Below are 14,242 nucleotides of genomic sequence, written 5' to 3' on the forward strand. Positions count from 1 at the left end.
AAGACTGAAATTTGGAGGCTTTCTTTACCATAATTTTTTGTTTGTTGGTTTGAATTTTTATAAAACAGTACATAATTTATTAAAATGAGAGATCTCTCAAGCCTGCAGACTTGGGTGTGAACATGCCAGAATCTAAGAGTATCTGAATACATAGTGTCATGGATCCAAAATGCCTCTGAGTTAGAATCCTAGGTAGCTGGAGCTAAGTTCTTAGCTTCACTGGGACTCCACTTTCTCATATGAATGAGGAGTATTATATCAGCATGGGTTTTGCTAAGCTGTTATGCAGATAAGATAAAATGGTGAAAAGCATCTAGCACACAGCGTGGAAAGAAGAATCTGCCAAATAAACATGAGTATTCCCTTGCTTTTCACGACAGACTCTGGATATTCTGGAAAGCATGGTGTCTATCAGTGAGCTTCACACTGACAGGACATGAGATAAGAAATCTACCAAACTCTGCTATGTCCATACAAGAACATACTGCGTGAAATGAAATAAATAAAAAAGATGAGAAAAGGTGAAAGATTATGATTCGTCTGAACTATAGCACTAGTCATAAGTGATTTTTTCACAAAGCATCTGACTTGTTATTGGGTTAATAGTGCAAAGAATTCAAACAGCCAGACATAGCTGCTGAGTATGTTTTACTGAAGAGGCTAAGGAATGTTAAAGCCCCTCCAAGTAGAGAGAATCAGTTTCCTAGAAGCAGAGACAGAGATTTCCCAGGGTCACGACAGAGAACAGCATGTGTGGGGTGTTCTTAGGTATCCAGCCAATGTGAGGGTGAACATGTCATCACTAAAAACAAGGAAAATTGGTTCCTATAGGGGACGCAGAAATCAAGACAGAGAGGGCAAAGTAAGAAGTGGGCATTCCTACATATGCCTTGTTCAGTAGACCTGTCTCTGGAACTAAATAATTGTTTTACATAATTACAAAGCAAATTTAAATTCTAAAGTGTAATCCCTGAAAGTAAAAATAAAACAGACCTAAACACTTATTGAGTTTGTAGTCTGACCACAAACAAGTGACATTAAAACATAAATTTTTTATTTTTTTCTTGGCAGTGCTGGGGACCAAACCCAGGGTCTTGTATAGGATGGGCAAGCCCTCTTCCCCTGAGCGACCTGCCAGCTCCAACAGCTGGGTTGGATTCCCAGCACCATAAAAAATAGATGGTCAGGCTGGCATTGTAGCTCAGCACTTGCCTAGCATGTGTGAGGCACTGGGTTCGTTCTCAACACCACATATAAATAAATTAAATAAAGGTCCATCAACAACTAAAAAAATATTTTAAAAAAAGATGGTCAAGAGAGAAATGCAAACTAAAACCATAATGGACTTCCATCTCATTTCCTCTAAAATGGCTCAAACAAAAAGGCTGACAGCACTAAATGCTGACAAGGATACAGAGTAACTGGAACTCTAACAACACTGGGGGACAATAAAACACACTTTATTCTTATGAATTTAAGGAGCAGCTAAATATGAAACATCCTATAAAATCAACAATTCTACTCCCAGCTATTTACTTGGAAGAAATGAAAACATATACTGACCAATAAATAAATAAATAAATAAATAAATAAATCTCACACACACACACACACACACACACACACACATTTTTTTTACAAAAGTGTTCAGTAGCCTTATTTATAACAGCCCCAAACTAGAAACCATCTAAATGTCCAGAAGAGAACACAGAAAATAAATGCTGTCTATTCATACAACAGAATACTATTCACCAATTTAAAAAAATAACAAACTATCAATATATGCAAGAGCAAGGATGAATTTGAAAACAAATTTTAAAAGCCTAACAATATCATGATTCTTTTTTTTCTTTAATTCAGGAATAAGTAAAATTAATCTACAGTGGTATGAATTAAAAAATGGTTACTTAGGGTAGTGGTGATTTGGAATTGTGTGAAAAGGGGCATAAATAAACTTCTGAAGGAGATGGAAACTTCTGTCTTGTTTTGGTGGTAGTTACATGGGTGTATATAGCTAACAAACTCTGAACATTTAAGACCTATGTATTTTATTATATCTTCATTATATCTGGATTTTGTAAATTCCTTTAAAAAAATCACTTGAAAAGTATGGAGGGCAATCTAAAATATTAACAGTGATTGCTTCTGGGTGTCGGGACTATGGCTTACAACTTATGACTTGCCACAATGAATATGAATATTCTTCCTGCTTCCTATTTTTCACACTTTCACAAAGACAGCAAATGTTGCCAGCGTTTTTCCTCTGAGGGTAGGATCATGGTGATTAAGGAGTGTGTGTCACACACTCAGGTGGGATCTGGAAAGACCTCAGAAGCACAGGCAGAGGCAACATGGCGCCCTGGGAGGAGGCAGAAACTGGATGAGAAGAGCTCAGCTCTAATTCTGGTCTCTCACTTTATTGGTAGGGAAGTCACAAAGCCACATTTTCCTTACCCCTAAAATGTGAAAAAGATACATACTGCCTGCTTTGTGAGGGTCAGCCATAATAGCCATGGCCTACAACTTGTTCTCTCAAATCTAAGGAATTAAAGTAGTAGTCACTTCTGACACTATGTGATAAGAGGGGGCGGGGGACCACTCTCAAAGTCAGATTTCTTATTTATAACCCTAAAGGAAGCACAAGAAGAGATACTGCTGGATGATTCAGCCCAAACAGCCCAAGCAGGCACACTCACCTGTTGGGGTGGTAATAGTGGCTCTGCAGCGGGTGGGACAAACCCTGAGTGCTCAGCCGCTTTCTCTCCACCTCCTTCCAACCATCCTCTGTCCACTTTCTCTTGTTCTGCTTCTCGTCCTGTTTTTTCCCCACATAGTCAGCATAGGTCTGGATCCGATAGCTTTCTGCATATTTGCTGGTATTGACAGCTACAAGAAAAGGAAATCTTTATGAGGTTGTCACATAGGAAATGTGGCCTGAGGTGACCAAAGGAGCCTTGAGCTCATGTCTGAACTCTGTCCTTGCTCACTTAGAAGACATGTGACTTTGGGTATGTCCTGAAAACCCTTCTAATCTGAGCTTCCTCGTCTGGAGAAAAGGGAGAGTCCTTGTTTCCCAACCTCCCTCACAGTATGAAGGTGATTCACACAATGCAAAGACCTGGAATGACATAAACAGAACACTAACTTTCCAAATATTTGCAGCTAGCATGACCTCCTGGAAATTATTCATATTCCGAGTTAAGAAAATAAAAATAAACAAAACCACTAGATAAAAACTGTAAGTCCTCACTATTTTGTTAAAAACAGACACGAAGAAAAAAGCTACAAAGACTACAGTGGTGACCACTGTGTCAAATATGGTCAAATATGTGCCCTGTGATTTGCATATCTTGTGGATTCTTGTCAGGGAGGAATCATTCTTACTGATTAGAAAGTAGGGTCATAAAGGTCAGAGATCTGCTGCAGGCCACAGCCTGAGGAAATGGCACTGCCAGGACACAAAACCAAGTTTCTCCACTCCTGTTGCTGGGGGCCCTTCTTGCTGCTCTGCATCTCACTTTGGACTCTGCAAATTCCAGATGCCTCCACAGTACTTGAGACATGCCTCTTTCCCCATTTGCTCTTAAAGTCCACCCCCTCTCTGCACTGTGCCTCTGGCTAGCAGGAGAACTTGCAAGCCAGAGCTGATGCCCCTCTGAATGTAAATGCTTCAGACATTTATTGTTTTCGCAGTGTTGCAGAAGGAACCCAAGCTTTGCGCAAGCTAGGCAAGTGTTCTACTACTGGGTCACACCCCCAGCCCAGGCCAGGTCCAGTGTGTTCTAATCCCATGCTGACCCCTCCTCTGAGGCTGGTGGACAGAACACATTGGTAGTGTTGGAGTGAGAACTGGTGGCAGGCCCATGGGTGGACAGGCACCTGTGTCTGTGTGCTGGTACTGGCTCTGGCTCATGCGTTTTGGGCACGTCTCTCCTGGCCACTATCACTTTATTCCCCAGGCTTAGTGAGATGCTAAGGGCCTGGTCATGCTGATGGTGGCAGTCTTGGTACCTGGGAATCTGCACACCAGCACCTACAAAGCTCTTGGTGCACAGTGGGTCTCAATAAATGTTACCTGAATGAATGCAGGTAGCAGGCAGACTCTGAGCATATCAGAAGTGGACAAGAGACTCCAGTGTGCTGGGGACCTTAAATCCAAGGGAAGGACAGATATTGGAACCTGTCCAACACCTGATACTTTTTCATCTTCCACTGGACCAGATATGACTAAAACTTCCGAGCACCATGGTGGTTTGCGAACTGCCATGCCCCAAATATTTAGCCATCTAAACAAAGACGGGTGTGTGTGTGTGTGTGTGTGTGTGTGTGTGTGTGTGTCCTACTTCTTTAAAACAAATTTTCACTCAGTCTGCTGTACTTTTCAAATATTTACTCTGAACAGACTAAAACGAAGGACTCCTCAACTAAAATTGAGAGCAACTTCCTTGTGCTTAGAGTAAAGTCTAACAAGGTTGCAACCCCTGGCCCGCTGGTGCCAGAGCAGCTGAGACGGAGGCTGTCCCCCTGCCCAGGCCTGTCCAGCACAGACTAACCAAATCTTCTTGCCTTCTGTCTCACTTTACATCTCTTCTCCTTTATTTTAAGTCTTCCTTTCTCCAGAGCTTCCCAAACATGGAAATTTTTTAAACAAAAAATTTTCTTCTATCTTCCTTCAAACCTGGCTTTGAATAAAACCTATTTTCCTACCAATTAGACTCTGAGATCTGTGAAGCAAGGTGCAGAGCAGCCTGCCTTCTCCCTGACCAATATTAGTGCTGGCCAGAAACAGAGCTACAGTTAAAGATGAAACAAGAAAGACTCCTCGAGGTACTAGGGAGAGCTCACGCTATGCAGAGTCTCCCACAGCAGAGAGCCTGAGCTTGTGCTTGGAATAACACGCCCTTCCACACAGGGGGCGAAATGGTGAAGGCAGCCAGATCTAGAAGTGAGCAACTCACTGACACAGTGAGACCCTGGGGTCCCCTCAAGTCCCACCATCACTCTGACAGTTTGCACCAACTGCTGGCAAAGGAGTCTCCTGCATCTTCCTCTTAAATCTCCTTCTTGGATCTGAGAGGACTATCCTGAAGCATACCCCCAAAGGATGGCACTTGTAACGATCCTTGTAAAAACCTCAAGTTTCATTTGGATTACCAAGTAAAAGAGGGGCTTGGGTCAACATTCCCAGGACAGCAAAGGTGATGACAGGTCAGAAAGGAGCCATGATGATCCCCTCCATGGTATCCGACTGTTTCTAATCACTCTGCTCCCAGCCCCAGGGACAAACGCCACAAACAACTCACCAACGTGGTGAGGGAATTTATCTGAGAACATTTGGAAAAAGGATCACTTAAAAGGGGAAACAAATAACAATCCACTTTTCACTGCTGGCCTTCACATGGCAATAATTTACCAGCATTCCTTCAAGTCCCAGCAGCTTTGCAGCTCACAGCCTTTAATCTAGAAGCCAAGCTCTGGCTCAAAGCCACGCCTGTAATGGATGAATCAGCAAAATGAATTGGCCGTCAACTGTGTCCTCCAGCAGGTCCAGCTTGCCTGTTAGAAGCAGCATGAAGCAGGCTGCTCTGTAACTCTAACCTTCTCCAAATTCGTCAGGGAAATGATTCAAGGCCTCCTGTGGATCTTGCCACTTTGTCAAAGCCACTGGGGAACCAAACACACTGGGAGTCCACCCTGTTTCCTTGTGGACGAGCAAGGCAGCTCCTTTCACGTAAGGACCCTGCCCACTCCCAGCTCCACTTGCCTGGGCCACTGTCTCTTGACAATCTGAACACAGCATGGCATTCAATCTTCAGGAAAGCCCAACCCCAAGGGAGGAATGCTCCAGTGGTCACACAAGAAAGAGACTAAGCACCAGAGAAGCTAAACAGCTGGCCGAGGCCTTGTAGGTAAGCAGTGAAGCTGGTTTAGTGCCAACACGTGAGAAATATGTAGATGTAGATATAGACATGGATATTTTGAAAAACATCAAAATACTGCCAAGTATCTGTCTGCTGGGTATTTAACAGTATTTTGTTTATTGAGATTCATGACTGTCATATAAAATGCTTCCTGGTCTGGGGATGTGGCTCAAGCAGTAGTGCGCTCTCCTGGCATGCGAGCGGCCCAGGTTTGATCCTCAGCACTACATACAAACAAAGATGTTGTGTCCACCAAAGACTGAAGAATAAATATTAAGAGATTCATTCTCTCTCTCTCTCTCTCTCTTTAAAAAAAAAAAAATGCTTCCTGTATTAGGAATTTTATTTATTTATTTTTTTAAACATTTTTTTTTTAGTTGTAGATGGACGCGATATCTTTGTTTTATTTATTTATTTTTTTTGGTGGTGCTGAGGATTGAACCCAGTGCCTCATGCATGTGAGGCAAGCACTCAACCACTGAGCTACAACCCCAGCGCCTGTATTCAGAATTTTAAAGAATTACTTTAAGTGTTTAGGTTTTTTGTTGTTGTTGTTTTTATAAATCAAGAACTGTTTTATAAAGTCTTTCCAGCTAGGCTGACAGATGCATCATGTTAATGGACAGAAAGACTTAACATAGTCTGCAGTGGTTCTACAGATTTAGTACAACTCTGGCAAAATATGACAACATTTTTGTGGAAATGAAAAATAAAAATTAAGATAAAAAATCTCAACAGGAAAGAGCCACAGTTGTGAGGAACTACAATTAGGACAGGGAAAGGATGCCAACCTCAAACACTATGAGGGAATTTGGGGAGGTGATGAAAGAGTTTACATCTTGATTGTGGTGGTGGTTACATTGCTGCGCGTATTTGCTAAAACAGTGAGCTTTACAAATACAGTTATTTTATTACATGCAAATTATAACTCAACTATTCTGAGGAACCTGAAAGATGGATTCTAAAATTTAAATGGAAGAACAAAGGGGTCAAAAATAGCCAAGAAATTTCTGGAGAATAGGAAGGGACCTTTCTTACCAAATCAGACAGCTCACTGTGAAGCTGCAGTAATTAAGACTGTGTAGCAAGGGGACAGAGATAAGCAAACTGGCCAACAGCATTGAAGTAAGAGCCTAGAAATTGAATTATACATCTGTGAAACTTTGATTTTTGACAGAACAGCCTAGAAAAATGAAGAGCTGGAAAAATTGTTTATCCATAGGAAAAAAAATGAAATTGGATTCTTTTAGTCATACCAGGCCAAAAATCCACTCCAGATGGATGAAGAACTTAAATGTCAAAAGCAAACTTTGAAACTTAAAAAGAAAATGTAAGTGAATATCTTTCCGAATTTGAAGTTGGGAAGAATTTATAAAGATACAAAAAGGTTAAGCATAAAATAAAAGATCAGGAAGCTTGGCTATATTAATATTAAAACTCCCATCCATCAGAAGACATTTTAAAGAGAGTGAATTTACAAACTGGGAGAAGATATTAGCACGACATTCATCTGACAAAGATCAGCAGCAGAATACATTTTCTACAAATAAGTAAGGAAACAACAGGAAAATAGGTAAAAAACATGCAAATCATGCATCTTCACAAAGGAAGCATGAAAAGCTAAGAAATATGGCAAGATGCTCAACCTCAGGTACTAACAAATTAGGAGCACAACAAACTAACATTTTATTCCTATTGCACTGGCAAAAATTTAGAAGACTGATAAATACCATCCATTGGGATGTGGAAAACAATCTAGTGTTCTCACCTGAAGTTGAGCATTACACACTCCACCCATGACTCAGCAGGTCCACACATCTAGATCACCCCAACATATGAGTGTAATGAGATAAATACAGGAGTTTTCAAAATAGTACTGATTATCACAGCCAAAAGTGAGGAAGAGACAGAGGGAGGAAGCAATCCAGGTCCTCCTCAACAAGGGCACAGATAAGCTGTAGATAGTTCACACAATGGAGCGCCATACAGGAGAAAATAAAAATGAGTGACAACTGTGTACAATAAAATGCATGGAACTCAGTGATGTGATGATGGGTGAGAAGTGCAAATTCTAGGAGTCCCTTTTTTAAAAAAATCAAGTTCAAAAACAAATACAAATATGGACATACTACATATTGGGGGAAGTGAGGGAGGGATAGCAAATATGAATGATGGGCACAAATTTTAGACAAGGGGCTGCCCCTGGCGGCAGCAGAATGGCATAGGGATAAGCCATGCTTTTGTTTTTTGGGGGAGGGGTGGTTTCACAGATGTCCATTACTTTTTTTTTTTTTTTTTAATCTTTATTGTATTTTATGTGGCACTGAGGATCGAACCCAGTGCCTCATGCATGCTAGGTGAGCACTCAACCACTGAGCCACAACTCTAGCCCTCCATTAAGTTTTAAGCAAACAGCATGTCTAGGTTTGCCATTGTCTACCAGGTCCAGCTACTAAGGACCATTTCCAATTCAGACTAAGCTAGAAGGTCTCGTTAAGACCAGCCAAGTTACTCCTGTTTCAATGACTCTAAGGTTCCACAAGCAGAGCCCCTGAATGCCACATGGGTGTAAGCGGGTGCAGTTGTGAACATGCCACTTCTTGGTCCTCCTCGGCTGCTAAGGGCAGTGCTGCAGTCTCATTCTCAGACTGCTGGAGTCAGTGCATCACTGGGGTAGGTGGGGAGACACTAGGAACCACGGAGGCAGTTACTCACCATTAGTCCTGGATTTTGTTGCAATAGTTAAATTCAGCCAATATCAAGTTCTGCCTGAGGGAACAGCCTCTATTCTTATTAATACAGTGGTTTCCAGAAAGAGAGGTATTTATTAGATACTCTGCCAACCACAGAAAATCCAAGAAGCATTACCTTGACTTTACAGATAAGGAAACTGAGGCAAGAAGTGCCCATGCCAAGGTCCCGACGATTATAAGTGTTCAGTCAGGTGTAGTGGTGCATGCCTATAATCCCAACAACTTGGAAGGGTGAGGCAGGTAGATCACAAGTTCAAGATCAGCCCTGGCAAGTTAGGGACACTCTGTCCCAAAAATAAAATAAGAAGGGCTGAGGATATAGCTCAGAGGTAGAGGGCCCCTGGATTCAATCCCCAGTACCTGCCTCCCTCTCCCCAAAAAAGATTACAAGTGCTTAGGCTGGGATCCAGGCCAAATCCTACAACCTCTTCAAGACACCACACAGCCTGGCAGAATCTCTGATGGCAGCACTGGAGGTGACACAAACATACATCTGCCTGCGGGAGCATCAGAAAGTCTGTCCATCTCTCCACACGAGTTATGTGTAAACACCAGCAGGGGTGTGTGCTGACCACCCCCAGGGTGACACGTGCAGAACCAAGCCCAACTACCCTTTGCCAGAGTCTGTCAAGGTGGACAGGGCCAGCTTCTGATGCCTGCACCTCGATCTCTCACTCTCCTAAGCTACCTGCCTGGGCCACACCACATCTGGCTGTCGTTCTGGTTTGTACCTCATCCCTGAGAGAAACCCAGTATTTTGTGTGTGTGTGTGTGTGTGTGTGTGTGTGTGTGTTTGCTTACTTAAATATATCAAACACAAAAGTTTTCTCATATCCCATACAATTCTGATTGGGTTAGGGTTTACAACAGGTTAGGTGCTTCTTCAACTTTACCATGCAAGAGAATAGAGGGCTTTACCACAAATTCTGTTGATTTTTTACAACTTCAAAACTTTTTTTTTTTAAATCAAGTCAGGAAAGACTTCCCAGAGGACACTGCTTGAATTGACTTTAAATCTTTTTTTTTTTTTTTTAAGAGAGAGCGAGAGAGAATTTTAGAGAGAGAGAATTTTTTAATATTTATTTTTTATTAGGTGATTAACGATGAATGTTCAAATTATTTAAACAGGCTCTTCCCACACTGCCACAGAAGCTCCTCTGTCCAATTATTTGTGTTTGTTTTAACGACAGCAACTGGAAGAGTTTTCAAAATAAAATCTACCTTCATCTCTGTAACAACAGACATATGGTTGAACTAAACCTGAATAAGAAGTTGGTATATTAAAAAAAATATTTATTTTTTAGTTTTCGGCAGACACAACATCTTTGTTTGTATGTGGTGCTGAGGATGGAATCCGGGCCGCATGCATGCCAGGCGAGCGCGCTACCACTTGAGCCACATCCCCAGCCCAACTTTAAAACTTTTAAAGAAAGGAGTTAAAAACAAAGCAATGCAAAAACACCCAATCCTGTTGGTCACGATGGATATTTTCCTGACTTGAGAGGGATGTTATTCCCCATCAACCCATCCAAGTACTAGGCAGACACTCAGTGCCTGCAAAAATCAGATCTTCCAGACACATGGTACAGACATTTCCAAGGTACTCAAACAGGTCAAGGAGGACAGATCACCCAGAAAGGGGCAGCCTTCCATCCAACCCTCTGCTGCCAGGAGGCATCCTCCTCAGTGACATCTGCAAGAGTGTTCCAGGTGAAGTGCTAGTCCTGGCCCAATGCACAGGGCCTTCGACGATCTTCCGTACCTCCCTTCTGTCTTCCCAGGTCAGTTTGTCTGTCTCCCCAGCAGAGCCAGCTGTTCTGTGAGGGAAGGGCCAGGCTTGCTCCTGCTGCAGCACATGGGATCTACCCTGCCGTTTTGGCAGGAACTCAGTATATGGGGATGGGAGGAGTGGAGGGAAGAAGCACAGTTGTTATGTCTGTTGAGAAACCAGAACAAGTATCTGCTAGGATTTCATCTAGAAACTCCATGCTGGAACCTGGTGTGTGAACAGAGACTGGACTGGAACAAGAGGCACTGGTTCTAAACAGGGGCTTCCCTCGGGCAGTAACCATCGGAGTGCATCGCCACACCTGAGCTGCGAAGCAACATGGAGAAGAGACAGACCACTGCCACTCACAGGCAGCACAGTTCCGTGAGGCTGCACTGGCCTCAGCCACATGGTTTGGACTGAGGGCTTGTGATTCCTCGTTCCTGATTCTTCCTTTCATATTTTTCACATTGTGGGTGTTTCTCCAACAAAGAACTCTTTTTTTTTTTTTTTAAATACTGAGGCTGAAAGAGTGAAAACTAAGGCAATGAAAGCAATCCAAGCTCCCTGGAGGGACATGAAGGCAGGCAGGAAGGGACCAGGTTCACTCCTTTACTCTGCGCTCTCAGGTGCCACAGGAGCTCAACAGACAGGAGGCCCCTGAAGGAAAGAAGTGAGAGGCAGGCAACAGGCTTGGCAATCAGAACAAGAGCAGTGAACAGCGTTCACAGCCTCGGCCATGCACACACCCCACTCATGGGGCCCCACCATTGCCACGGCCACTTCAGGGAAGAGCTGAGAGAAATCACACTGGCGGTCGAAAGAGCCAGGCAAAGGTGTGACCTGGTTCTGCCACTTATGACAAGTCACGCCTTGCCTTGCCTTGCCTCTGCTCTCTCCACGTCACCCCTCTCAACTAAGTAACAACAGGCCACTATTCCCATGTCTTACCTCACCTTACAAGTCTCTAATGAAGGCCAAGGACATGGCAGAGAAAATAGTCCTTCATAGTGGACAAAGGCTGGCATGAGGATAACGGAGAAGCGTAATTACTTAAATCCTACCAAAGGGAGGTCACAAAATCAAATGGGAATCCACGGGTGCTGAGGCCGCCCTGGCCAGGGTGCCAACCCTGCCCCATCTTAGTTTGTGTGACATGTCTGCCTGGCCCTCTGTTTCTTAATCCACTAAATGGGCATCTCTACCTACTTTACCAAGTTGTTGGGAAGGGCACAGAGTATCATGCAAAGTTTTTAATACAGAGCTTGGGACAAAGGAGATGCTTAACCAATGATGTGACTGCTCTTAAACCATGAGTACACATGTCCAGCAAAGCCAGACAGCCACAGACGTGCTGATTCCATACACTGCCACGTGACAGAAGTGAGGTGCCTGGCAGACCTTGGGCCTGCCTCACTCATGGAAATACCCCTATTATTTAGGATTTGAATGTAATCTAGAAGTCTGGACAAGTATAAAATGAAAAATGAAGTATAATTTTTTTAAAATTTTTACTCAGACTAAAATAGCCAATTGATTTGTACCACCTCTCCTGACACCTCCCCTCCTGACACCACCACTGTCTGCTTTTGAAACATTCATCTCATTCATTCAACAAACCCTGGCTCTGGGTTCTGTGCTGGGTCCTGGGTGTGGCAGAACAGAAGAGCTATTCCCTGCCTTTAAGAAGCCCACTACGGCTATGGAGGAGGTGAGGGGAAAAGGCAAGGCTGTGGGGAGCACCGTGGGCAAGAGTCAGGGCGAGAAGTGTAGTCTTGACATGGGCAGGGCAGGAGGAGAGTACCAATAAATAGTGAAGGGCTGACAGGGAGCTGGCCCAGGCCACTGCCTCAGCATTTAAGGAATGACATCATTAAGGAGCATGGTTGCCATTAACCAGACTGGTGTTTTCCTTTTTCGTTTCATGGCATGGTTACAAGCTGAAAAGTCAATTAAAAATAAATAAAGCTCCCAATATTAAGTACTTACTATATGTTAAGAACTATCCTAACTGCATTACAAATAAATATGTTCAACTCTCACTTGTTCACTTATCCATCTATCCACTCACTCGTGAACAAACAGACCATCTTCTGGATCTACACAATGGGGCTCAGTCCTGTGCTCCCCGGGAGGGAGGCAGGGAAGGAGGGAAGGTGCGCAGCAGCAGGAGCTGAGGGGGAAGCAGCTGCGCTGGAGTGTCTCCTGGGGAACTGATCAATCCCAGACACAAGGACAGCTTCCCTAAGGAAAGATGCTAAGGTTTTTGTTAGGACTTGGGAGTTGGGAGAACAGCACTATAGAAAACACTGAAGGTGAAGAGTTGTGTTCCAGGCCCAAGGAATATGAAGTGAGAAGCCTGAGGTAGGCCACACAGTCAGGACCCAAGAACCAAATGACCATGATGGCCAACCCCAGAGAGGAAGCAGAAAAGCCTGAGGTATGGGGGAGAGACGGGCCGAGGGCACTAGGCCAAGTGCAGTGCCCGTCTCCCAAGGATTCGTCAGGAGGCATTCATGATCAGATGCCCTCCTGACTACGATCTGGGGAGATAGCAGGAAGTCAGTGCAATAAATAACCTGAGAAAGCTGGTGGCTCCTGTCAGATGAAAGAGGTGGGGAGGTCGAGAAAAAGTCAGAAGGGAGGACAGTCCTTGGAGTCCCAGCCTGGGTTATACCCTTTAGGGCCTGGAGACATGAGAGTGGGGCACACTTAGGAATGGGGAAGGTGGATGGTGGCTCTGAGGTACTAGGAAACATCCAGAAGAAATGTGGGGTGGATAGAGAGGATCTTTGGAAATCACTGATGTGTGAAGGGGGTTGAGCCCTGAGAAAAGGCAGAATTGCGAATGAAGAATGCACAGAACAAGAATTCTTCAGACTGAACCCCGGAGTCACCAACATCGAACCATCACGTTGATGGGAGGAGCATGCATGGGGGCCTGGGAAGTATGGCTGAAAGATGGGACACAAAACTAGGAAGCAGGTGTCACGGAAGCCCAGAAAACACTGCTTTAGGAAGGTCAGTGGAGCAAGCAAGCGGGTGAGACGGGAAGGCTATGTGCAGGGGGGGCCACTGGAGGCCTGGGGAGGAACCAGCTCAGGGACGTGGGGACACCACAGCTAGGACCCAGTGTGCAGCCAGAGAGGGGGTGGTGACTACCAAGAAGCCTCAGGAGAGGAGGCAAGCTGGGATGTGGGAGGTCTTCTGAAGGAGGGAAGTGTCGCAGGTTGTCAGGCTGCTGGAAGAAGCCAAAGCCTGTGCGGGGGAGGGCCAGCGCAGGCCTCTGGAGGAGGTGGCCCAGCTCACAGGAGGGAGGGAGCAGAAAGGAGCACCCAGGTGTGGCTGCTGGGACAGGACTGCAGGCTGCACTGAAGCTGGCTGCCCCCTGGGTGGAGGGGCTAGGTCTTCCCAAGAGCACAGGGCTGAAGCCTGGGAGGACAAGAGGGGCAGAAAAGGCCGTGGAGCCTTCGTGGCAAGCAACCTGCCTGATGCTGCTTCTCCTCAAAACAGTCACCACAAGGTCACAAGTGTATTTCCACAGACGAGGAGAGAGGCTGAATAACCTGCCAAAAGCCTCAACAGCTCTCGGCAGGGCTGGGGTTTGAGTTTTGACCCTGCTTTTGATGACAACTTTAATGGATCCTCAAGGCAGTGAATGCAGCAGCCGCTCTAAAATGCAGTCAAGCAAAAGGAGTCTCACTGCTGGCGCAGCTCCTCGCAAGGGGGACAGCAGCACAGAGGTGGTAAGAAGGAAGCTTAATATGGAATCATGTAGAGATGATGAAGTTCAGGAAAAA

The 14,242-nt window shown here is 44.5% G+C and overlaps 1 protein-coding gene and 1 long non-coding RNA gene across 2 annotated transcripts in view; one reads left to right on the forward strand and one right to left on the reverse strand.

Annotated features, from left to right (window-relative positions):
- Parn (poly(A)-specific ribonuclease) overlaps positions 1 to 14,242 on the reverse strand; it is a 141,246-nt gene that overhangs the window by 25,594 nt on the left and 101,410 nt on the right. Inside the window, exon 22 of the mRNA XM_027940440.2 lies at positions 2,697 to 2,886. Coding sequence (XP_027796241.1) covers positions 2,697 to 2,886 — 190 coding nt within the window. The remainder of the gene's footprint in view (positions 1 to 2,696; positions 2,887 to 14,242) is intronic.
- LOC114096841 (uncharacterized) lies at positions 5,531 to 10,793 on the forward strand. Its single transcript, XR_003583502.2, has 3 exons — positions 5,531 to 5,909; positions 7,099 to 7,251; positions 9,803 to 10,793. It is a non-coding gene; the product is annotated as an uncharacterized lncRNA (long non-coding RNA).

This window comes from Marmota flaviventris, chromosome 19 (genome assembly GCF_047511675.1).
Source record: "Marmota flaviventris isolate mMarFla1 chromosome 19, mMarFla1.hap1, whole genome shotgun sequence".
NCBI classification, from domain to species: domain Eukaryota; kingdom Metazoa; phylum Chordata; class Mammalia; order Rodentia; family Sciuridae; genus Marmota; species Marmota flaviventris.